This window comes from Papilio xuthus, unplaced genomic scaffold (genome assembly GCF_000836235.2).
Source record: "Papilio xuthus unplaced genomic scaffold, Pxut_1.1 DF825928.1, whole genome shotgun sequence".
Taxonomy (NCBI): Eukaryota; Metazoa; Arthropoda; class Insecta; order Lepidoptera; family Papilionidae; genus Papilio; species Papilio xuthus.
The window spans coordinates 3513235-3537466 of NW_013532721.1; the positions used below are offsets into that span (position 1 = coordinate 3513235).

Sequence of the window (24232 nt, forward strand, 5' to 3'; positions counted from 1 at the left end):
GAGGGCAGTAGACAAAATAAGTTTGGGAACAACTGGTTTAGATGGATGGATGTTTGTTTGAAGCTATCTCCAGAACGGCTGAACGGATCTCGATGAAATTTGACATAGATGTAAAACATAGTCTAGAAAGATACATAGGCTACTAATAGTTCTTTTTTAATTCCACGCGGACGTAGTCGCGGGCGACAGCTAGTTTTTAATACTTTCATGAAACTGTCAATAGCAGTCGTTATTCCACTATCCTCTTTAATTATTTTTTTTTTTCTAATTTTCGTTTCTAACTCCAGGATATTTTAATGAGAAGAAATTATAGAATATTTTTATTAAAAATGAAATACAGCAGTAATTATAGAAATTGATTGTATCTCGAATTTGATCACATAAACAACAATAAACATTTGTACTGATATTTAACTTAATATTATAAGATCAAAGAACATATCAAACATTTTGATATTTCTCAATAAACTTTTATATTTTTATTCCTTACAAAGGATCTGAATACTACATTATATTATAGTAAAATCTCGACACAATGCTATAAAAATTATCAAATTATGTAATTAAATACATTCATTATATGTACTTACAAAAAGGTGCGCATTTTCGGCCCAGCCGCTAAAGTAATGACTGATCCACAAACTCAAAAACCATCGGTAGTTTGTGAAATTGACTAGTAGGGACCGCATCATCATGATTATTTACTTTTACGGACTATGTAATAACTATTATTATACATAGTAATAAAATACATAACATCAAAGCTTTTACTTTTGTGTGCCAGACACAATAATCAATCAACTGATTCTTTGATCGACCGTAATGATAAAGTTCTGTCTCTTATCCCCAAAAAGGAAGAGGACTTCTCTTTCTAAAGTCACACAATTATTTAACACGATCGTGTTACTAAAACAGCAATATTGCCAAAAGCCTACCAAAACGGGCCTTTTTCTCCACTGTTAAACAATGACTTGTCTATTCTTTGGCATTTTCAAGGCACTGTATCTAACAGGTATTATCGGAAATTTTCAAAATTTAATCGTAGCCTACAATTTTTTCTTTTATTTTTATCGATCTGTGGCATTCGGGTTCGTGTAGGAGAAACCCCTGAACGGTTCTTGGTCCATGGAGCGTAGCACATGAGGTTCGACTGCGGTCAGCCGCGGCCGCTCCCCCGTGAATGTTCTGTCAAAGTATTGTGTGTCCAGTGGGTGCCTCTGAAAAAATATTTGAAGACGAAATAATTTATGTGAAATTATTTATAAAACATGTTGCGTTTTCTGGAATGACATTTATAGAAACAATTGATAACAAATTAAGAAACAAAAGAGCAGATTCTCCCGATGTGTAGTAAGTACTTGCAAGAAACTTGTGAGGAATGGTTATAAGGAAAATAAGAAATATGTATAAGTTGAATTAATATTACTCATACCACACATGGCGCTACAAGTACGGTAAGAAGATGGATGGGGATGTTTTTTTAGATATTAGGATTTCGATTTGAGGAGACATACCACTCGTGGTTTGAATGGTGCGTCGAGCTCCCGACGCTCCAAGCGGTCCCAGGCGAGGCCGTGAAAGAAGTCCTGGTCGCGTACGTCGCCGTGCATGCATTCTGCGCCGCCCAGACGAGTCCGCGCGTCCTTATCCAGCAACTGGTCATAACAAACACTCGATTATCGCAACGAATCAAGACACTAATAAATACAAATTCTGTTGAATGAGCTACAATTTACATAATATACAATTTGGATAAATTCGATCTTTAAAATATAAATATTTCAGTCAAATTGTCGCCTTACTCTGGTGAGTATGCTAAGCGCCTCTTGAGAAAGGAAGCGCGGGTAGGAGGGCATTTCGTTGCAGATGGACCAGAAGAGCTCATCCTCGTCGCAGCCGCTGAAGGGGCTCTGGCCGATCAGCATCTCGTACAGCAGCACGCCAAACGACCACCAATCCACCGTCTGGTTGTACTTCAAACCTTTTATTATCTGTGAACAAAGATCGCATCGTCAATTTACTTCGCCTTTAATGACACCTGAGAAAAAGACGTAGAATGAAAAAAGTCTAAAACAGAGCATTTACCTCAGGGGCCATATAATCTGGAGTGCCGCAGAATGTGTCTGCAGTCTTGTCGAGGTAGATCTGCAGCTTGCACATGCCGAAGTCCGCGATGCGCACGTGCCCCTCGTAGTCCAGTAAAATGTTGTCTAGTTTTAAATCTCTACATAACATAAATACAAAATTTTACTATGTTTATATTACATAAGAGTTTAATTCATATTAAACTTGTAACTTACCTGTAAATAATACCGCGTTTGTGCAAAAACTTAAGCCCGGAGACAATTTCTGCGGCGTAGAATCTGGCGCGAGGCTCCGGGAAGCGGCCGCTCTGCTGGATGTGGAACATCAGGTCGCCGCCGTTCAGGTATTCCATCACGAAGAACAAATGAGACTGCAACATGTCAACTATGTTTAAGTAAGTGTTACGGCAACGGCGTGTAGAGAATACAACGATTCTGACGCATAATGAGCGCACATTTGAGATTCGTTTGATCCTTTTCAATGCCAGTTTTTCATCTATGATTTTTATTTATATTACTGATACTTACATCGGTTTGGAAAGTAGCAAAAAGATGACAGAGGTAAGGATGATTAGTTCCCAGAGCGAGGACCTTGCGCTCTATCAGCGTGCACTCCACATCATCGTCTTCTAGAACAACGTCTTTCTTCAAACACTTTACAGCATAATAGTACTCTGTGTCTCTTAACTCTGCAAGTAACACCTGTAAAGAAGATATCCCTTTTATCCTTTCTCCTCTTCTCCCCCTAGAGGTCATTTGTCGGTTGACAAAAAATAGAGATAGAAAAGAGAAAAGGCAAAGAAACAACGTTTATACAGAAATAAAAAGGAGGGACAATTCAGGAGAACGATAAGATCAAATAACCATATAAATTGGTGATGATAAACTGAAAACCGACATAATATTGGCAATATTCAATACTTTCGTCCTTGTTCTACTCTTGGACTAAATTCAAGTAATCAACAAATAAGACGATGTAAACAATTTATGTTATTAATGAAATATAACGACTTAAAACGCATGTTACATGATGTACTATTCGATTATAATAAATAACATAAAGCTATTTATGTTCCCGCACTGGGAGTTAGCCAGATTCTGGATAGACTAACTGACGTCTTTATGTTACGGTACAAAATGTGCATTACCTTTAAACTTATACATATATTTAATTAAATAACTTAGTAGGCTAAATAATAATTGTCCTTTGACGCAATAACACAATAGAAGTTTTTATAATCTGTAAGCTCTGATGCTTTTTTTTAATATTTCAATGAGACCCCTTTTAACATTTATGTGTTAACAGACTTGTGTGTTTATTAAAAGGTAACAATTTTGCATTATTCTTGGCTCGGCGTCAACGTTAAGTGGGCCGGCGAACCAGGAAGATCATCTCCGGCTTTTATTCCTGTCTTGTAACACTTACGTATTCAAATCGAATGAGATTGAATAAATCAAACAACATGGCCGTTATGAATCAGGAGCGAAATGCAGTATTCGTTGAACGGGAAAAATGACCTGATTGATTTGAAACGTCTTACAAGATAAATAACAATGAACATACATGTGTTAATACGCATGTATGTTTCTATAATTTGATTTGCTTTTACATTAAAGTCAATGATCAAATTATGTTCAGGTAGTCATAATCGTTGGTTCCCACTTTCGAGATATTTTTGGAAAAAACACGTAGTTACCTTTGTTTCTTTTTATTTAAATGGATGAGTGACGTGACGTTTTTTGTACAAATATTTCCGTAGTGGAAACTCACGGTAAGTTGTCTAAGTACTTGGTATTTTATCAATAGGTAATTTTAAGAAATACAGGAATAATGTGTTCTCATTTGAGCGTGATATCTCGCCCTAATTCTTTCTGTTTTGTTCACGTTTAAACGCGGAACTCAAGTCGTTATAACACACAATTAGCATCGTAATTCCAAATTATACAGCCAGTAAATGTTAACCTTATTTCTAAAGTGTCAGGTATATACAGCTTTTTAAATCTAAATTTAAAAACAAAGGTTCTGGTTCTTTTATCCCAACGATTTTTGACTCCAATGACCCCAATGAGTAACATCCGAATGGTATTGTTTTCATACCCGAGTGATGCAGGGCAATGTTCTTTACTACATACGTTGCGTATTAAGACTACGATATGCGCTACACTATTATTTCAGATGTGTTTGTAAGAAGGACAGAGGTGGTCTCAATAAATAAACACTTACTGCCGTGCAACTTCTAGTCACCGATAAGTTAGGTGGCAGATTTAGCCATGGTCGATAAGGGATGATCGCAGAATTTGTTTATGGGTTGTTTATGAGAAAGCTTCCCATCACCAGACTTTCTGTTTGGTAAATCACAATGTAAATCGAATATATCTACAGTAGAATTCTTAAAAAAAAATGTAAGTTTATTATTAATTATAAATATTGCAGCATATTTATAATTGTAATTAGTGACGGGTTTGAGGACACGTGTTTTGTATCGGAGCATAGTGATGTGTGAGGCGGGAATAGAATGTAAGATGCAATGGCCGGGAGCGAGACGGGCGCAGGTGAGCCGCGCCGGGCAACCTGCCATCGCCTAATACCATCATCTACAACACGCATCACCTCACTTCGTCTGCCAACAGACAACACTTGAACACATTTGTACAGGAATTGCCAAACATACGTCTTTTAATGCTTTCTACACAAAATAATCTGATTAAACACCGCAACGTTTTTTGTTTGACAATTTTATACTAAATTTTTTAAAGTTCTTTATAATAGAGAGATTCTAACATCACCTGTACTCGTGAACAGTAACAGTTTTAGTTCTAATAGAATATCTTGCCTGGGCAAGATTTCTACGGCGACCCTTATTTTTGACTATTTCTTGGGACCGGGGTGATAATAGGGTTATGTGAGACAGTATAATTTGCAAACCAAGGCGCCTCTTTCTAGCATTAAATAGTCGTTCAACTGGACCCTGCTCATGGAGTATAAGACAACGCATGCCGAGTTCATATTACTAAGTAGCACTCAATTATTTCACTTTCGAAAGATCAGAAAAAAACATACTGAAATATAAGAGATAACAACATGATTATGCACAGATATTTCTGAAATGTAAACGTACATACTAATACAGAACGTTCATACTACGCTAAAATTCAAGTTTACGGTTTTGTTGTTTCTCTACCGCTCTCAAATGACATTTTGAAGCATTTTTAAACTACAAATTGTTGATTAACATCAACAACTGCATCTATGAAACAGTCGATACCTGTATTATAAATAATGTCTAGCGAACAGCGGGCAAACTACATAAGCTCTGAAGTCATGTGATTCGCCGCGGGGTCGATCACAAATAAATCGGATGAAAAAGTCTGCATGAAAATACGCTAAGATATTTTTGTATTCCATTTTAAAAATACACATATTATTGAGTCCATAAATATACTTCTGTACATTTGTTTAATGTTTCGCATTACAATATTTTTAATTTGCTCCAACAATTGTTACAAACATGAACTTTAATCGTAAAGTTGTGAAATTATTGATTTTCAATTTGCAGACAAAATCAATACTTTTTTGTTATAATACTATTAGTATAGAGAAGATTGATTATTAGTTTAAACCATGTATTTAACTATAAACAATTTATATTTTCTAAACATGTGCTTATCGATATTAGAAGGATACAACCTATTTGTCAATCATCACACAACATGAGAAGGCTATATATAGTATAGTTAGCTAGTTCCTGAGTGATTTCAAAATTTAATTAAAAACTGACATTAATTTCTGTGTTTTTGTACCTCGTAATGTTTAGTTTAGAATCGAACTTAAATACTTTAACTCAACGTCAACTCTTCAATCTTAATACCAAACTATTTCTGTCATTTAAAATGACTTGCGAAATAACCGACGGAGTTCAAACACTCTGTGACGACTACTCTTACGAAATCAACGACATAAAACTAATTCCTGTATCCTCTAATTAGTTGTATTCGGTTTTTCAAAGCTGTTACAAAATTCTACTACAGAAATCTCAAGAAAATTCACAAGCAGATCGTCAAGAGGGAGGCTAGTTACTTTAAGTCTCCACTTTCATTGTATTCTTTTATTTAAATAATATCCAAATATTATTACGCATATTGTGAAGGGAATCATAGTGACACAACCTGCATATTAAGTAAGAAAAAAGTCATGAGTTTAGTTGTGTTTGACTAAGGCCTAGTCCCCACTAACTTATAAATTCGAGTCCCTCTTGGGACGCGCACAAGCTGACGACTACAAATTGCTAATTCACATTGCTAAACCGTAAGGTTACAATATAAACTGCGTGCATTGGAAGTTCAACGTACTCTGGACGCGGTATAAATAGACTATTTGACATTTCTCTCAAGTCTCGGAAGCGAATACGCCAGCTATAATGATATATCATTCGTCGCGGCGCATTAGCGGGCATCGTAAATTTAGTAATTTATTTAATTTCCTCTTCAACATTTTAAATAAGTCGTATACATTTGATTACATTTTAAAAGAAAAGTTTTAGTTGCTTCGTTAACGTGGGTTAGTTTTTTTTCACAGAGTAGGGATGTAGCATAACAATATACTAGAAAAATCGGCACTTCAACTTATGATAATGAATATATTATGTGACGAAAAGTCCAGGCCAATGTGTGATATTTTCTCCAAGCCGATCCAAACCATTCATATTCACGACAAAATATATAATATTGGGTGCTCCAATTCCTAGAGACAGACTCGAGAATCAGTAACAGTTTTCTAGAGTCCTGAGCAAAATTTCAACAGCGTCCTCTTTTTTTACCATTCTTTGGGCGGGAGAGGGGGTAATACTGTTATGTGAGACTGTAGTAACACACACATACACTTAAACTTTAATACGATGTTTTTATTAAGTCTTCATTTTAAAGCACTGATCAATCTCTTTCCAGCATGTCAAAATAACTAATACTGTAACAAGTTTTCACACTTTTAAGTAGGCTACAAATAAAATACGAAAAGTAGTAGTTTTCCAGTGACCTACTTTTTGTCTATTCTCTATGGGCTACAGGTAATAATTCTATTTCAAAAGTTGACACAGATTTAGATGATGTTTCTATGAAGTGGTAATTGCTTTGCTTCAAAATAACAGAAACAGAGTAATTTTGTGGTTTGACACTTCAAAACACAGTAAGTGAGATGCTGCGAGCTAACGCACCTGTCTCGAAATGTTAATTTTCTATTTCATTCCTCAAAACCACCTTTTCCACAAAATTATTAAACCTACGTTTTTAAAGATTCTTTATTTAAACTTATTAAAAAAATTGTTTCTTTTAATTATATAGATTTCTTACGTGACTTATAAGAACTTTCACGATGTTTATAACGTCAAACTTTTGGATGAGCTCACACAATTTTCTTTTTCACGGTGGAAATTTCCATACATAAAATGTATGCTATTTTGATGTAAGATTCAAGCTTTCAGTAAATGTGCCGTGTATTGCAGCTTTTTTTTAGAGAGCAAAAATACTGTACAAGTGATTTCTTGGTTACAATTTTGACGACTAAATATTTGTTGTTCTTTCTGTATATATTTATTTATACGAATATAATATGTTGGCTCGACATGTGTTGTTTTTAAATCGTCGTGTTTGTCGCGACTGAATGTTATAGACACGTCTCTCAGCGGAACACCTCTCATCTCCCCACAATTCCGAGCACCGTCCTCAACGTATAGTCTCTTCGAATGCCGAAGGCCAGTTTTTTCTTGGCAAATTCCCTTGCTTCATTTTTTGCGTATTTATTTATAGAAAGACGTGTTCACATAAATTTTTAGAATTTAATTGTCGAGGGAACTGAAAGCATCGATTACAAAGATATGACGTTAGAGGAACTGGAAACATCCACAAGATAAATGCAATCTTATTTTACAGTCTTGTTACGTCATACATTTGATCGGTTATATAAAAACGGATTTTACGAACGGATGCCTTTTATCGGGAATGATTCAGTCTCTAAAAAAAATATAAAGAACTGTCCATATTGTTCAATTTAAAATTATATAGACTAAAATAAAATTGAATGTTTATTTAAATCGAAATAAAATTAAAAAAATATATAGGAAAGTAAATAAAACATTGTCTCTTGAGACATTTTTACGCGACATTATTGGGTCATTGCAGTTTCTTCCGACAGCATTGGTTGTAGTTCCCAGTTCTCAGTGACCCAATTTGTTATAGGAGACGATGCCAACCGGAGTGGGATCTATAGCTGGCACCACTTATCGGCATTTACCGAACCGACTATTTATATGTGTGCATTTAAAAATACAAGTGAAAGTAGCACTCTAAAATATCTTACAAGTGAAAATTTTAAATTTTTATTTACATAAAAACAGAAAAGAAATCGAGGCGCATACATTTTATTCAATAAAGACGATGATTTTCAAGCGTTAGCTATGTAAAACTAAATTCAATTTCTATACGAAAAGTTACGGGATTTGATGTTTTGCTACAGAGTTGTGCCCGCCAAACGTTACATTTTGTTCGATATATTATCGTATGGTTACAATGGTGAGTCAATATATTATAGAGGTTTAAGTATTCTTACCTTGCCAAAGCTACCTTTTCCTAGCACCTTGATAAACTGGAAATCTTCAATAGTGTACTTCCTGAAGCGAGGAATAGAGCGAGCGGGCGGTGTGAATCTGCCAGTCTTTCTGAAAAGCCCATACGCCGTTGATTGTTCTGAAAAATTCAAACAATATCACAATTACTTATTGTTATTATATTTAATGTCCATTGTATTGTTCCAGTGCGGAACATATATTTAAAAAAAAAAACAGATAAAAAACTGTTGTGTAAATATTCGTTTCGTTATTGAAACTGTATATAGAAGAGTATCAGGTACAATAACTGTTTTTACAGTTTTAGCTTCTATGCATAAGTATAAATTATAGTATAATTAATTAAGCAATGCTTACTAAAGTGTCGAGGTTTATTGTATCAAGTGTAATATGACATAAAATAAACATAAATAAAATTAAACATTTAATTAATACATTCATGTTAACACACATAAAAGATGACACAATCATGATATTTATAAGGTGCAAGAATTCAATGTTCACAGTACATAATGTTAGGAAGTAAATCCGACATTGTCCCGTTGTACTGGCGCAACACTAGCCTTACTAAAATGTCGACGTTTATGTCCCCTCACTAATAATTCTGACACTAACGAAAGGCGCCATTCGCGCCAAAGGATTCTAACTAATGTCTAAAAATAATAGTTATTCAATATCGTCAATTGATAATAGTTTAGGCTTAAAAATGTACTTAAAAATGTCAAAAAGACTAATACGATTAATAATATAGTTTTTAAGTTTGTAGATTTGTAACTATACTATAGCTTTGATAGTAATTTTAAGTGCGTGTTTAACGATACTTTTTCGTTTGTCGGTATGAATCCGAGTCTTAACATTTCGCATCAAATCGTCATTAGCGTATTCTAGAAGGAGATAAAACATTGCCAACATCCATTATACTGGCCATTGATTGCACGAGTGCGGTATATAGTTTTTTACATCGTAAAAGTTTAATTTCGTTGCGATGTATTCAATTTTACGATTCTGGAAAAAACACAACGCCTGCAGAACTTGTTTCAATATTTAAAATAATGAAGTATCTTTTAATTGAGGTTGACTTTAGAAAAGTCAAGAGGATATATAAAGTACAAATATTAATTTCTTTGCCTGTAATTTACATAACAATGCCATTAATTCTATCTAAATACAAATAAACGTTTGCCTACAATACATACATCTTCTTACTAATATTTTAAATGCGAATGTTTGGATGGATGGATGGATGAATGTTTGTTTGAAATTTGTCTGGTAGTACATATAGGTTAATAATTAAGTTTATTTTAATAACACGCGGACGAAGTTGCGGGCGACAGCGAGTATCCTATAATGTAAATAATTCTATATACGGCATGAAAATGTATCACTTTTGTTTATATTAATTTAAAAGTCGCAATACATTAAACGTTACATTGCTTCTTTCATTTCGAGCATATTGTGAAGTGCGTCTAAAAATATTCAGCTCAGACAGACCAATATCAAGGTCGCCACGGATAAATTTGGACCTTGACAAGTGACAATTTGTGCAATTTATTAACTAAAAATATGAGAAACAAGCGTCGACGTGGTATAAAAATTCTTATTTAAAATTTTATTCTCATAAATGTTAATATTTGCAACAATTACTAATCTCACAGTTCTAGACAATCACGTGAATCTAGATCTCTTAGAACTGTAAGCGATAAACAGTTGTTCCAGTTTGGTTAATTTATTCACACGTCTGTCTTACATCTGCACTCGGAATGACCTCACAAAACCTCACGAAAACTCACTTTGGTACTCAAATGCATTAGACGTGAGGTGCGTGGGATCTCATACTTTTATTAAGTAACTACTGTTTACATTTTTATATCCAGTCAGCATTACAATACTGTTTGAAATGCATTCATGATAACAAACAGGTTACGATAGATATACGATAGAATATAAAAGAAAAATTCCTTAACAATTTTGAGTTTCTTTAGCTTAGTCAGAAATCTACGTCTATCTACCTTTTAGAATTATCCTTTAGTGTAATTTTGTTTAATATTAGACACTTAGGTAAAACTTTTTCTATTACAAATCAATATATTTTTATTCGTTCACAATAGGAAAGTGCGTCATTTTTTTGGCGTTGATCCCAAATTTACGTGAGTTTCGTCGTATCAAAACACCTTCAATTGTCTTCTTTTTGATACAAATGGACTTCTCAGAAAGTCTATAGATATATTAAGCATTTCAAAACAATATAGGTTAACATTTCCTTAAATATTACTCGGAAAACTCAACAGGTTTGTTGCAATGTACGTACATTAGATATTTATAATACTTGTTAGATCGATAGTTATAATAAAATAGATGTTGAATGTCAAAATATTTAGTAAAGAAAATGAAGAGAAAAGCCAAATACCCGTCAGAATTATGAATAACGGCCGCTGCACGCGTAGGCAGTAAAATATTAACCGCCTACAATCTGTACAACAATAACTAAGTATCTTAACTTCATTCTTACTACAGTTCAGATGTTAAGATGTATTATATGTTTGTTAGAAAGTATCTCCAGAACAGCATAGATCTGGACGAAATTTAGCATAGATATAGAACATTGTCTGGAAAAACACATAGGCTACTATTAAACGGTGGGGTCCACTAGTAACTAAAAGAAGAAGAAGAAGACATAGGCTACTAAGTTTTTTTTATTCCACGCGGACGGAATCACAGTTAAAAACTAGTATTACCTAACATAACACTTAATGTATCAACTGATCGCAAGAGACAGAAGAAGCATCTCGCTTTTCACGGATTAAATATTTTTTTTGTTATTATAGGTGCCTTACACGGAATAATAAAAGCAAACCTCTAATTCAAGATGTTCAGGAATTAATAAAATTATTAAGGCATAGTAAATCGGAACTATGATAGAACAGCTATTACGATTCTTTTGCGAAAATATTTATTTAGAGAATGATAACATGTGACATGGAACGCGGAATTTACAATAGAAGGTCAACAGAGATAGAAAAAGTTATAAAGAGATATCTACATCGTTATTATTAGGCATATTGTAAATATATTTCGATTTTAGCGTATTGTATCGATACAAGAATATCGTAAACTAACTGTTCTTCTTGGAATAGAATTTATTGATCACTTTGAAACAAAAATATATCGCACCTTATAAATATCTCGATCTTTCTTTGTTTTGTATTTTAAAAAACATGGAGTAAAGCATTTAATACAAAAAAATGAAACATTAAATTAGTATGACTCTGCTTTTTTATCTGTGGTTGTTAATGAAGGTAATAAAGAACAAACGCCAAATGTCACTCGGATACGCAATAACATCAAACAAAACAATACGAAAGACAGACATTAAGGGATACATTTGTACATCTCACCAAGCTCTCGTTCTAAGATATCAGAGCCTAGGGGCTGCGTCGTATTGCCTGACGTGCTGGGACACTCTCCACCTGTACATATGTCTAATAAAACATGCGTAGCACATAAAATCCACAATTTAAAATTGAGGACGTTTAATTTGTTAAATGTCATTACTTTTAATTTTATTAAGGCTCTTATGGTAAGTTTGCTGGATGACGAATTAAAATCTTGCACTAAATACATCTTACCACAGAAATAAATCTAGAATTGTTTTTATAAAGCGACGTTTGTTTGTCAAACAGGAACTTGATTTGATACATAAATACGATTATATAAAGATGCTGCGGTATTTTAAAATATAAAATTCATAAAGCAGAACATCTTAATACATCTGTTTTCAAATCCTAAAAAAGAATCCAAGAAAATTCAAATGCAACGTTAGTTAGCTTATTAAAACAACGAATAGTTTTATACTCATTTTGTATAGAACCACCACATCGACAAATACGTAAGCTACGATATCTGTATAATGGCCGTTATGAAAATACCTAATGGTCTATAATTGGTTTTGAACGTTAAAAATACGTAACGTTTGATGTGCAGCCAAATCAATCGTTGTTCATAGTTTTGCTATCAATCGGTTAGTCATTAGATGGGTCGGACTGGCAAGTCAATTGGCCAAATGGTCTACGAAAAAAAATATGACCGATGACACGTTGTACGTTTCATATCAAGAATTGTAGACAATAAAAAATATACTTGTGGTGCGAACTTGTTGCCTTTGCAGAATATTAAAATCTTACTTTATTGCCATTTCAAATAATTTTATCAGTACTGTCGCATTATTAAATACAGGTAAGCGAGTGATTGGCTTCCATCCAGCCGCAGACATTGCGATTTTATCTCACGCCCACCGATATATGTAGTCGTCATAAAAACAAATGCGAAAAACAAAACGTTTGCTATCTATCTATATCACTGTTCTTCAGAAACATTTACTTGATAGTATACTTATAATATAACACGTTCTTAAGCTTAAGAAAACAAAACAAAGGTATAAACAATCAATTCACTAGTCATATTCAACTTTACGTTTCAAGATATTATAAAAGGAGAAAGGATCTAAACAATATTTTTGACAAATGCAGGACACAATATCACAATTTTAATTAGCCAACATACACTAGTAGGTGTATGACGTGCTATTAGATGTTTCCCTTGTCTCGTTTGTTGTGATGTCTATAATTATTACATCAAACATAGATCTATCTGAGACACGTAATCACTAAAACCGGGTCATGGATTATGTTCGTAATTTACTCGTATGCACGTTGATATTTGGCTCCGACGTACCCACCTCTTCTGGACGCAGTGCGAGTCGCAAGAGCTTCGACCAAAAGCCTCTGGTTTACTCCGCACAAGTTCGCTGTCAACTTTTCACACTTTCTATGGCAGTTAACATCGCAGTCTATAAACAAATAAATTCAATTTCTCTGCGGATGAGGTTTTAATAAATATTTACCATGGTTAATAAAAGCCATGCAGACTTAAACATGCTTTTAATGTTGTATTCTACATACATGTCAGAAAAGAAAGGTGTTAGTGGATGGTTATTGTGTATGTTACTCTGTACCTTTTCTAACCCAGTTGAATCCCGCCGGCGACGTAGACGCGGAAGAATCAAAACCAGAATCATTGGATCCAGTAGAAGTTCTCCCGTCGACATTATCACATTCGTAGAATTCTCCAGATCCTTCGCTGGAACTTGTCTCTTCTTCCTCGTCATCATCCGATGTTTCTTCATCAGACGAAGATTCTGATGATCTTGTTGAACGTATTTGTTGTGGAACTTTCTTTTGAAGAGGTCTTGGTGTTGCAATTAAAGGTTTAAGTGCTTTTTCTTCCTTCACTGGCTTAATCGGTTTTGCGATTATATTTTGCTTAATCGAATTTTGCCGCTTTACACTTTGTTTTTTCGAACTTTCACTAGTATCTTTTGTTTCTACTATTGTGATTTTACATTTTTCTATATCTTCGCATGGAATGTTTGGAATTTCTAAAGTCTTGGTATCACTTTTTTCGTGATTTACATTTACATCGACTATTGAATCTTTTTCTACTTCTTCTAAATGATTTTCAGTAGAGCATAAATTGGAATTAGACGAAGTTGTATGCTGCAAATTATCTTTACTCTCTATTTCCGTATCGTTTAGCTTTTTGTGATCATTATCACTTGTCAAAATGTTTTCTTTCGATGTATTTGATTTTACTTGTTCTATTTTGTTTTTATTAATCGATTCAGTATCCTTTACAGATTCTTTTGTTTGGTTTTCTAAAACCCGTTTAGTAGAAATATTAATCGTATTGGCCTCTGATTCATTCTTCGTTATTTCTTTTTGTATTTTTTCTGATCCCTCCGATTTTCCATTTTTCTTTGGGGTAATACGTTTTAGCTTTTTTCGTTTGCTACTATTTGTAATCTGTTCATTTTGCTCTGTTCCCTCTAACTTTTCTTTATTAGAGGTTTTTTTCTTATCTGAAACTTTTCTGTTTTCTTTTTCTGATCTTTCCTTTACTTTAATTTGTTCTGCGTCTACCTCAACTTTGTCTGATGTTTGCAGAGTTTTCTCATTTGGAATAGATTTATTTTCGATAATCAATGGAGGCGCATTTTCTATTTTATCATTTCTTACAGGAATTTCCTCAAGTGATTTTACTTTATTATTCGCTGATGGGATGTTTGCTGATAATGCTTTTATATCAGATCCTGCTTGAAAACTTTCAACTGATTTAGCAATATTGCCACTCTCACAGTTTGAAATTTTATTATTGGAACTCTTTTCAGAAGCATTAACTTTTCCATCAATCTGTTTTACTTCTTCCGGTTTTTTAATGTCATTAACATTACATGCTTTGATTGTAGTTTTATTTTTTTTATCCTCGCTATTATTTGAAATTTCCGTACTATTATCATTGTCTTCAAGTTCATTTTCATTTTCAGGGTACCAAAACGCAGCACGTTGAAGATTTTCTTTTTCTTTTGCTATTTGATGTTTCCTTTTTGCTAAATATACAGTTTCTCGTTTTCCGATTTTATTCCAAAAATTGCCATCCTCTGGCTCAGGAGATACAGGATCGTTGTTTAACTGCTGAATTTTCCTTTCAGTAGTGGGAACCAAATTTTCAGTAGACTTATCTTCCGATAGTTCATTTACCACTTCACTACTGAACATGATTTCTTTCCGCGGTGCACGAGGTTTTTCTTCAACTGTCACATTTTCTACCTTAAATCTCAACGGGCTAGAAGGTGGCGTAATCTCCACCGTTGATGTGATTTTAGCTTTAAGCTTAGGTTTGACCTTTGGCTTATCTTCGACACTTTTTTCACCAACCGATGATCTGCTTTCCTCAATAGGCGGAAGGTTTTTTTGACTCAGTTCTTTGGTTAATTCCTCTATTGAATTTAGTTTTGAAATGTTACTTCCTGACGAAGATTTTTTAATACTATGTCTTTTTGCGGTAGGCTTTTGATCTTTTAAGTTACTTAACCGTGTGTTTAATGAATGATCTGATTTTGTTGTTGTTAAGGGAGAATTTTTTGTTTGAGATGCTTTTGAGTTGTTGAAAGTTTCATTGCTGTCAACTTTGTCTTCATCAGTACCAATTTTACTTAAATCTAACGTAGCTGTACTAAGATTTTCTCTTCTAATAAGGGAATCTAATAAACATGCCTGTTCTGCCAACATTTCCACGGAACATCTTCTGTCTGGGGATTTGCTATTTATTTTGGTGTGCGGTGTTGCGAGAGGTAAAACCTCTGTTTTTTGTTGATTGTTTAAAGTCTCTTCAACACTATTGGTATCCTTACTTTTTACTTGAAATTTTTCAACGAGTTTTTCTCCTAATGATCTCTTCTCTTTAGTATCCTTATAAATCAAATCCTCAGACAGTTTCTCTCTCCATTTCCTTGATTCTCCATTTTCGTTACTTTTTATGTTATTGGATTCTTTTTCTGAGCTAATTACTTCTTTTCGTTTCTCTTCGACTGGTTTACGAGGGGAATCTCTCTCCTTTCTTTTTAACGTGTGTAGACGTACTACGGTACGCTCACGTTTTATAGGACCACGCTGGGTTCCTGGCGAAGTGTCTATTCCAGTTTCTGGTTTATCTTCTACCCTAGGCATAAACGGACTTACGTCTTCTTTTGTTTTTGAGTTCTCTTCTGTCTTTGTGGGTTCACTTTTAGCATTTGATGTTTTGTTACGATATTTGTCACGAGATACATCGATGTCAGCCGTATTAATATTGACTGGTCGTGGAGTATATGATGATGCAGAAATATATGTTCTATTAGATCTATTTTGTATTGGGGCCCTTCTAGGACTATTTATCCTAACCGGACTGGATGTCCCACGCTCCGATATTGTACTGAGCATTGGCGAATATGATCTTCCACTCGGGATCCATCTTGAAGTCACAGGTGTTCGAGAGTATCCAATTAACGAAGAGTGGTTGCTGTAACTAGCACCAGGATTAAGATATGTAGCACTGTACGATGTCCCCAATGGGAGCAAGGAACTGCTGTAACTGTACGGTGAGCTGGTATACGATGGAGTTCCACTGTAATACATGTTTGAAATGTGTTCGGAAAATAGAGGCATTTTATCGCGTAATACCACGGCGCGTACGACGCCGACGCTCAGGGGCGGCGGACTCGCGGCGCAGACTGACGCCGGTGGAGGACGCAGCGCTTGGGCATCGGTCAGGTGAGCGCCCCGCCCCCGCCTCACCCTCCGCGCCCCGCCGCCCCGTACACTACGCAGGTGATTGATTGACGAGCTTCTGTGACAATTATAGCTGTCCTGTGACTAAACAATTTCGGAAGGAACTTTTATTTTAAACATTTACTCATCTTTTGTTATAAATATACAAAAGTACAAAGTATTTACTGTTTAACAAATGCATTAACAATTTAACAAATAATATGCTGTCACTGAAATTGACTGAAGTTTCCATAGATGACAAAAATAAATTGCTACTCTATTTCTATTCTTAGTAGACGTTCCGGACTACGTATTCTGACGTTATATTTATGTCTGTACCTGAGTAATTACACAATAACTATTATTAAAGCGAACGTAGATTTATTATGCACTTAAAGTTAATAGAGATATTTTGTGGAAGACGTCACTAAAGTCTAACACAGAAGAATAAAATTTAAAAATGACAATATTTCATTGTAACTAATCCTGTTCAAATATGTAGGAATATGAAAGAAGATAAATAACTCGACTTATATCCAAACAGCATAATACACAATCTTGAAAGATATATAGTTCAAGTAAATTGATATGGCAACTAGCGCCATCTATTTTTACAAAGTAAAACATAAGTCCACCGATAAATGGTAGCGAATATTTAATAGGAGATTTCAGCACAAAATTTTCTCGATGTAACTTGAAACTTATCTTATTAAAGCTTCAAATATATTTGGCGTTAAACACAATATTGATTTCTCTTTTTAAATGAAAATTTGTACTAAAGTCGCTGAAGCTAGATTTATTAAATAAAAAAGTTTGGGTATAACACAGTACTTTGGCTATTCTTGTTCAATAAGACAGCAAAAACATCCAAGTTGCCATATGTAACGTAGGTGTTTTTGCAAATGACTAAAGCACCCAAACGACTTACCTGATAATTCCAGTTGTGCAATCCTGCTATCACTTATAAATAATTAATTGATAATAACAATAGAGGAATATAAGCTCGTATCGCATTTTTTTAAAAGACTACGCGAAGACATTTTGTTTATTACAACTTCAATTCGTCTGTAGCACGCAATTTGCAATATTTTTCATCTGCTGTTCGCTGAAAAAATATCGTCAAACTTTCAGATGACGAATAAAATGTAGATATGCTGCGAAAAACTTTAAACACAACAGAAATGCATCTAATTTTTTCGGATTTTATTGGCAGTCTTTACTGAACTTTAGATCCTCCATACGACCACACAAGTTGACTTTAAATCAATATCAGCAAACAACAGATTTTGTAGAGATATTTGTAATTTTGTGAGAGTATGGAATTAGAATAGCTTGCTCTATATAGTCTTTGCATTGTGCTGAAAATCAAATCTGTGTCAATGGTTATTAAAAGTGAAAATAGTTTAGTGTTATTAATAACAATCAAAACGAATAAATCATTTGCAAGAGAATTTTAGTAACACACCGATAGACGGTACAGAAATAATAATGTGTTAATGTAAAAAATAAAACTAACTGCATGCACAATTTTATACATAATATACAATTATCATCTTCGTGAAGCAGTATACGTGTTTTCCGAAAAATATAATATAACTGTAAAGAACATTTGCAACAAGAATATTTTTTAATTATAAAAGAGACGAGATAAATTTTATCTCAATTAATTCAGATCTTTCTTTTCTTTCATTTGTTTTGCCAGCGGAAAGATATTAGCAGTAAGATAATTATTTCTTTCTTACCTTCACATTTGAGTCCTTGCTTAAAGAAACCGTAGAGGAGCGCTCCACAATGGTCGCAAAATGTTGGGGACATGAACTGGTGCGGACGGAACCGATGTGGAACATCCACTTTGAACCGCTCCCTTAGATACTGTAACAAAATCTTGTCTTTTATTTTTTTCGCTCAAACAATACCTAAGACATATAACGCAAGAAAATTTTATCCTGAATATCATGTGTGTGTTGTACTATTATAATAAAATTATCTAAGTACACACTTAGCTATTATTAAACAATGTTATTAGATTGTCCCAAAACTTCTAGAGAATGTATTCTTGCTACAACAACCAGCAGTGAGGTTGCACCGTGGGCACTTAATTTTTAAATACCAACAGAGTATATTTTCTTACGACTGTCTATCTCTTCTTTTGTCTTTTCAGGGACTTCATAACCTTATCCACCAGGGTGCGAAAATCAATATGTTATTCTTAAAAGTAGTACGTTTATTAGCTGCCATCCCCAAGGACCTGTTTCCCTGGCGCTCCAAAGGTCCTGTTTGCACCTTTGAGTTCAGACACATAGTTTAGTTTCATACCACCGATCCAGCGCTGTCATACTAACTAGAATTTACTCAAAATGATTAGTTTAATACTAACAACAGTAGACTCGGAGTAGGCGCTAGAGCCGGGGCACTTCCCAAGCAGTTTGTTGTGACAACGCTTGTGCACGGCGGTCTGGCATACGACGCAGCGGTAGCCCTGCTTGCCGAAACCCCACAGGAACTCTTTACAGAAAGCGCAAAACGTAGGCTGACGGAAGAACTTCGCGACGAAACGGTGACCGTTCACTTCGTGCTCCCTGAAATGTACAGATACAATTTCAGTATACTTCGTTTACAATATCTAATATAATATAAAATAATCTAAAATAATTCTTAGGCATTTATGGAAGGTCGGATTAAGATTGTGGAGCTTAATTCCCAAAGGAACGAAGCATATCCTACTTTGATCGTGTACGTAGTACAATAAGTTCATTTTCAGTAAAGCAATTAGGATAAATCTTGTAAATATTGTTTTTTATCATTAAATAATTTTTGAAACATATGTTTTTAGAAATCAATTGGGATTTTAATGTTTACTCTAAATAAGCATATATAAAAACGGCGAAACACTCACGTATATTCGTCCGGTGGCGGCACCGACTAGTTTCGAGCCCATCGGGGGCCCTTCATCAGGGTGAGTGAGTGAGTGTCAGTAAACGACGGGCCGCGTTCGCGAAGTAATAACAGTCCGATTAACCCCGATGAAGTGCCCCCGATGGGCTCGAAACTAGTCGGCGCCGCCACCGAACGAATATACGTGAGTGTTTAGCCGTTTTTATATAAGTTTATTATAATGTCTCACGAAAGTTTGAATATGGTTACTCTAAAGAAGTAAATAAGGCTATGCACAAAGCAAGCACTTTTTTCGTTACATACCAAACTAATTGATTTACAGGAATATTTTGATTTCAAAAACCCAAAGATTTTGAAGAATATAATGAGACGTCGTGAACAAAATTGAATTTCGTAGCAAAACCCCTTTAGGTGTTAACTCTGTAGGGTTATTTCAATATAAAAAGAGCTCTATCATGTTCGCAGTAGAGTCTAAATTTCAAGAATAGCTGATATAATTATGAAACTGTGTCGCTTTCCTATACCCGCGTTACATGTGTGTGTCCACAGGTGATAGATGGATCTTAACTTTAATTATGAGCAATGTGCGGCATGTGACATGCTCGATACAGAATTAATTGCATCGCTCACTGCTAATTTAGTTCAGAGATTGCTAACATTGAACAGGTTTATTGTTCTAATTAGGCCGAAGTGATTGATTTCATTTCGTTTTTAAGGCACTGATAATTCTTGAGATTGTTTTCTTTATTAATATAATAAATTTAAAGTCTCAAGGACAGGACGTGATAAAGTTAGATAGGGAAGTATAATATTTACCGTTGGTTTCTGAGACCAAATCCCTGTGATTATATTTGACAAAACAGATATAACAATGTGTTTTAAACGGGGACTTTGGTCTGAGAAGCCCACGGTTAAACTACACTATGTAAAGCTGAAGCTAAAGAAGAGTAAGTTAACCATCTTATAGCTCACACAATCGTTCTTAAGTACAACTACTTAATATGGTTCCGTTTCAGGTTTTGCCGTTATCTGCCCGGTTCGAAAGGTTAGACTGGAAAAAGGCCAAGTCGTCAGGCTGTCCTTTCTCCCAACAATGTGATATAACTTCAGGAGTCCAACTTATTCCTTTACCTCTTACGAATAACCTAATAACTCTGTATGTCATGTGTCAAAAATGTTTCTCACTTGTGGTGTTTGATGGCGCCTCGCCGTTGCGTGATGCGCTTGCCGCGGGAGCGCCGCACTTCGCTTGGTCCGCAAGTCCCGCCCGCCCCGCAGGCCCCGCGCGCCTCTGGGAACCACTGGAACATGTAAACATTACTTATGGAATTAATGTGTATCACCTTTTGGTATTTAAAATTCTGAGTAAAATCAGTCGTTTCATATTATGTAAACTAATTAAAAAGTTAAGACGAAACTGGAATCGTTCAGCGCGTTTTTGCAATCGTTATTGTTTATGTATATAGGGATGTTAAAACGTTGATTGATTTTAAATAATCATTTCTTTTTAAATCTTTAAAGGTCGTTATTTCAGATCCATCTCTAAATAAAATTACAGCCAAAACCAGAAAATTTAGATACCATAGGACTGTTTCAATTTAAACACTTTAAGTATTTTCATGTTTTGTTAATGGAATTTCAATAGAACCATAAATCATCGGTTTTATTTATCCACGTATGTTATGTGATAAAACTCTCAAATGAGTTCAATATATTGTATTTTTTAAAAACAGTCTGGTTTATTTCAAATTTATTTATCAACAACAATTCGACATTGCCGCGAAAACTTGGCACGAGCTTTATCTTTAGGTGATTCATGCTTTTATTTTTTTACAGTCAACATTACGAGCAAACCTTTGACAACAATCGAAGCGTTCGTGCTGGCGGTTCGCCGCCGACTTCACTCGGTTCGCTTTTACGGTTGTTTTGAGTTTATTGTAGTACTTTCATAATCCGATTTGCGGCGCGTCGTAAAATGATACGTGGCCAAGAATATTCGCAATTGAGCGTGGAATCGCGTATTCGTGTGCTGTAGTAACTCCGAGGAACGAATGCGGCGAATTCCATTTTCAACCAACCATTATGTATGGTAAAACTTTTATTGATTAATAAGTAGGTTTGTGAAATTCTAGTGGAAATTGATAGAGAAAGATATTAAACGCAGGTTCATCAGGAAATATAGACTTATGTACATTGGGATCGCATTAAATGTAAATATGTAGTGTCTGCATATCTTTTTCGTAGAAAAAGTTATGTACGTGTGTGATACGACGAATATTATTGTTTACTAATATATATTATAATAGTAACAAACGTCACATATGCATCAACACTGAAATTGTCTCAAACTCAAGGTCTTTTTTTGTACATTCCCTGGCAAGATAGTATGAATGTACGTTGCAAAATGCGCATCGAATAGCCAAAATATATGTACTCTTGCACTTGAAAATGTAATTGCGACTCATTGTTTGTGTGCCCATCGCCTAAAAGTTTTGTCGGGGTATCATTAGCTAGTAAATTAAACGTAAATAGTAAAAAAAACTCATGGAACTCGACTTTTAGAAAAACCAAGAATACATTGACTTTTCGAAACATATATTGTAACGCAATGAGACAATTTGGCTCGTGATGAACAGGCATCAATAAAGGGTACCAAGGTTGCTTGGAAGCCCATCGGCCGGTAAATGCACGTCTATAAATAGAAGGAACCAACCGCAAAACGTTTGATGAAATTGCTATGTTGGACGTCGCGTATCGTCGATAATCATATTAATCGAACACGTACGAGAAAATGGCAACAAGTTTTTCAATTAAAGTTTATTACATTGTTGAAAATATTTTCACTAACTGTATTTGAAATAATGAAAGAACAAGCGGCTATGACAGCTGTTTAACAAAAGGGGTTGCTCTCAGTAACACTTTTTCTCTTTGTGTAAGAGATTGGACAGAACTCGTTCTATCTTATGTGTATTGATGGTCAGTTGTTTATTTACACGTATCACTAGGGCAAAGTGACACTCGCGGATCTAGCGAGATCTTTATTCTTTTCTATCATAAAGGGGAGGCACTAAGTACACCAACCAATTGATTATTGAACAAACAAAAAGGCATTGAGATTTTACGTTTTTGTGTGTTTTGATGATTCATAAAAAGTTAAAATAAAATATTCGTATTCAAAATAATTCTCGTTTGTAAACATTGTTTTAATGAATCAATTTATCGCTTACCGATGGTACGTGTTAATCATTCAGTTTGTTACGTAAATAAAGCATGGCCGCCACAGCATGAATGAAACTAAGACAATGTAAATAAACAGAGATATCGTGGTCGGTCGCTGTATGACACACGCATGCGGCTGCGGGCTCGTCGGTGAAGGGGGTCGCAATGCAACCTAATTGAGAATTTTGAAAGCACATTAAGTACAGTAAGGTTACCAAATTTTTCGCTTTTATCGTAACTAAGAGAAAACGATTATAAACACGTCCCCATATACATAAACAATAAAGTCAATCTCGATTCCGCCCTTGAAGGCTTTTAAAGCTTTTCAACTTTTACTAAACCTAAAAAATAATATAATGTTGACACGAACAAAGTTCAAGATGTAGGGTAACAACCCTAGTATCGGTACCAGTAAGACTTACGTTGTCGGCGTGAAGGCGTTGGACGGGGGCGCGCGCGCGCGGCGGCGCGGGCGTCGTGCGCCTGCGCGCCCCCCCGCCCATGAACATCATCGGGACGCGCCGAACATCACCGCTCGCCGCGCACGCTCGCTCGCTCGCTACTCCCGCACACCCGTGTATTTATAAACGGAATTCCACACGCGCTATTCGCGGCCGGATACTACTTTTTACACGACTTTCAGCACTTACGACGTACGGAGCACTGAGAGGCGGGCTCCTGAATTGTCTGGCTGCGCGCGCGCCGGTCGACCGATCGCTCGTCGCAGCAAAAGCTTCCACGGTATTTCGCAGACGATTATATCGCACAAGAATATGATACGATATAAAATGTTTACTTTTAGGTCGATCCGTTTATTTCAAATTAAATTCCGACGGATGACAGCGTTTCGGGATCAATGAAATTTCAGTATGAAATCTGTCGGACAACTGAAACGAAAGTTTTATCTGTAAATTACTCTTCCGAGCGTAATTGCTGTTTTATGTTTATAAAACGTAACCGCAATGATTCGATCCGCAGCGTAAATCGCGAGGCGACTGACTTGCTGACTCACACGGCCTGGCGGCGCGGCGTCGACACAGTCATTCAAACAGTGGTCAATTTTACGAGCGACCTCTGCCTCTGCTCCCGCGATAAACAACATATCCGTAAAATGCGCTTTGTGTTGAGTTGAATAAATTATAACTTTTGACAGTGATTTGTTAACGTAACAGTACGGTGAGGGATGTGAAGGAAAACATATTAGCAAATGCGAAAGAATTTATTACCAACATTACAAGCTTTTCTCATGTTATATTGAATTGGTTTATGAAATGAT

General features: G+C 35.2%; 1 protein-coding gene across 6 annotated transcripts; it reads right to left on the reverse strand.

The window, feature by feature from the left end:
• Positions 1 to 502: 502 nt before the first annotated feature.
• Pkcdelta (Protein kinase C delta) lies at positions 503 to 23625 on the reverse strand. 6 transcript variants are annotated; one of them, XM_013322526.1, is made up of 13 exons: positions 23379 to 23625; positions 20923 to 21038; positions 19220 to 19421; positions 18585 to 18714; positions 13437 to 13547; positions 12097 to 12168; positions 8686 to 8822; positions 2613 to 2786; positions 2301 to 2455; positions 2086 to 2224; positions 1803 to 1991; positions 1515 to 1655; positions 503 to 1217 (listed from the first exon to the last, which is right to left on the reverse strand). In XM_013322526.1, the coding sequence occupies exons 1-13, from the start codon at positions 23466 to 23468 to the stop codon at positions 1068 to 1070; spliced, it is 1806 nt and encodes a 601-aa protein (XP_013177980.1). In that variant the 5' UTR covers positions 23469 to 23625; the 3' UTR covers positions 503 to 1067. The 6 variants fall into 6 exon arrangements, with proteins under 6 accessions (XP_013177980.1, XP_013177981.1, XP_013177982.1 ...); XM_013322527.1 differs by lacking the exon at positions 13437 to 13547; XM_013322528.1 differs by lacking the exons at positions 12097 to 12168; positions 13437 to 13547.
• Between the last annotated feature and the right edge of the window lie 607 nt (positions 23626 to 24232).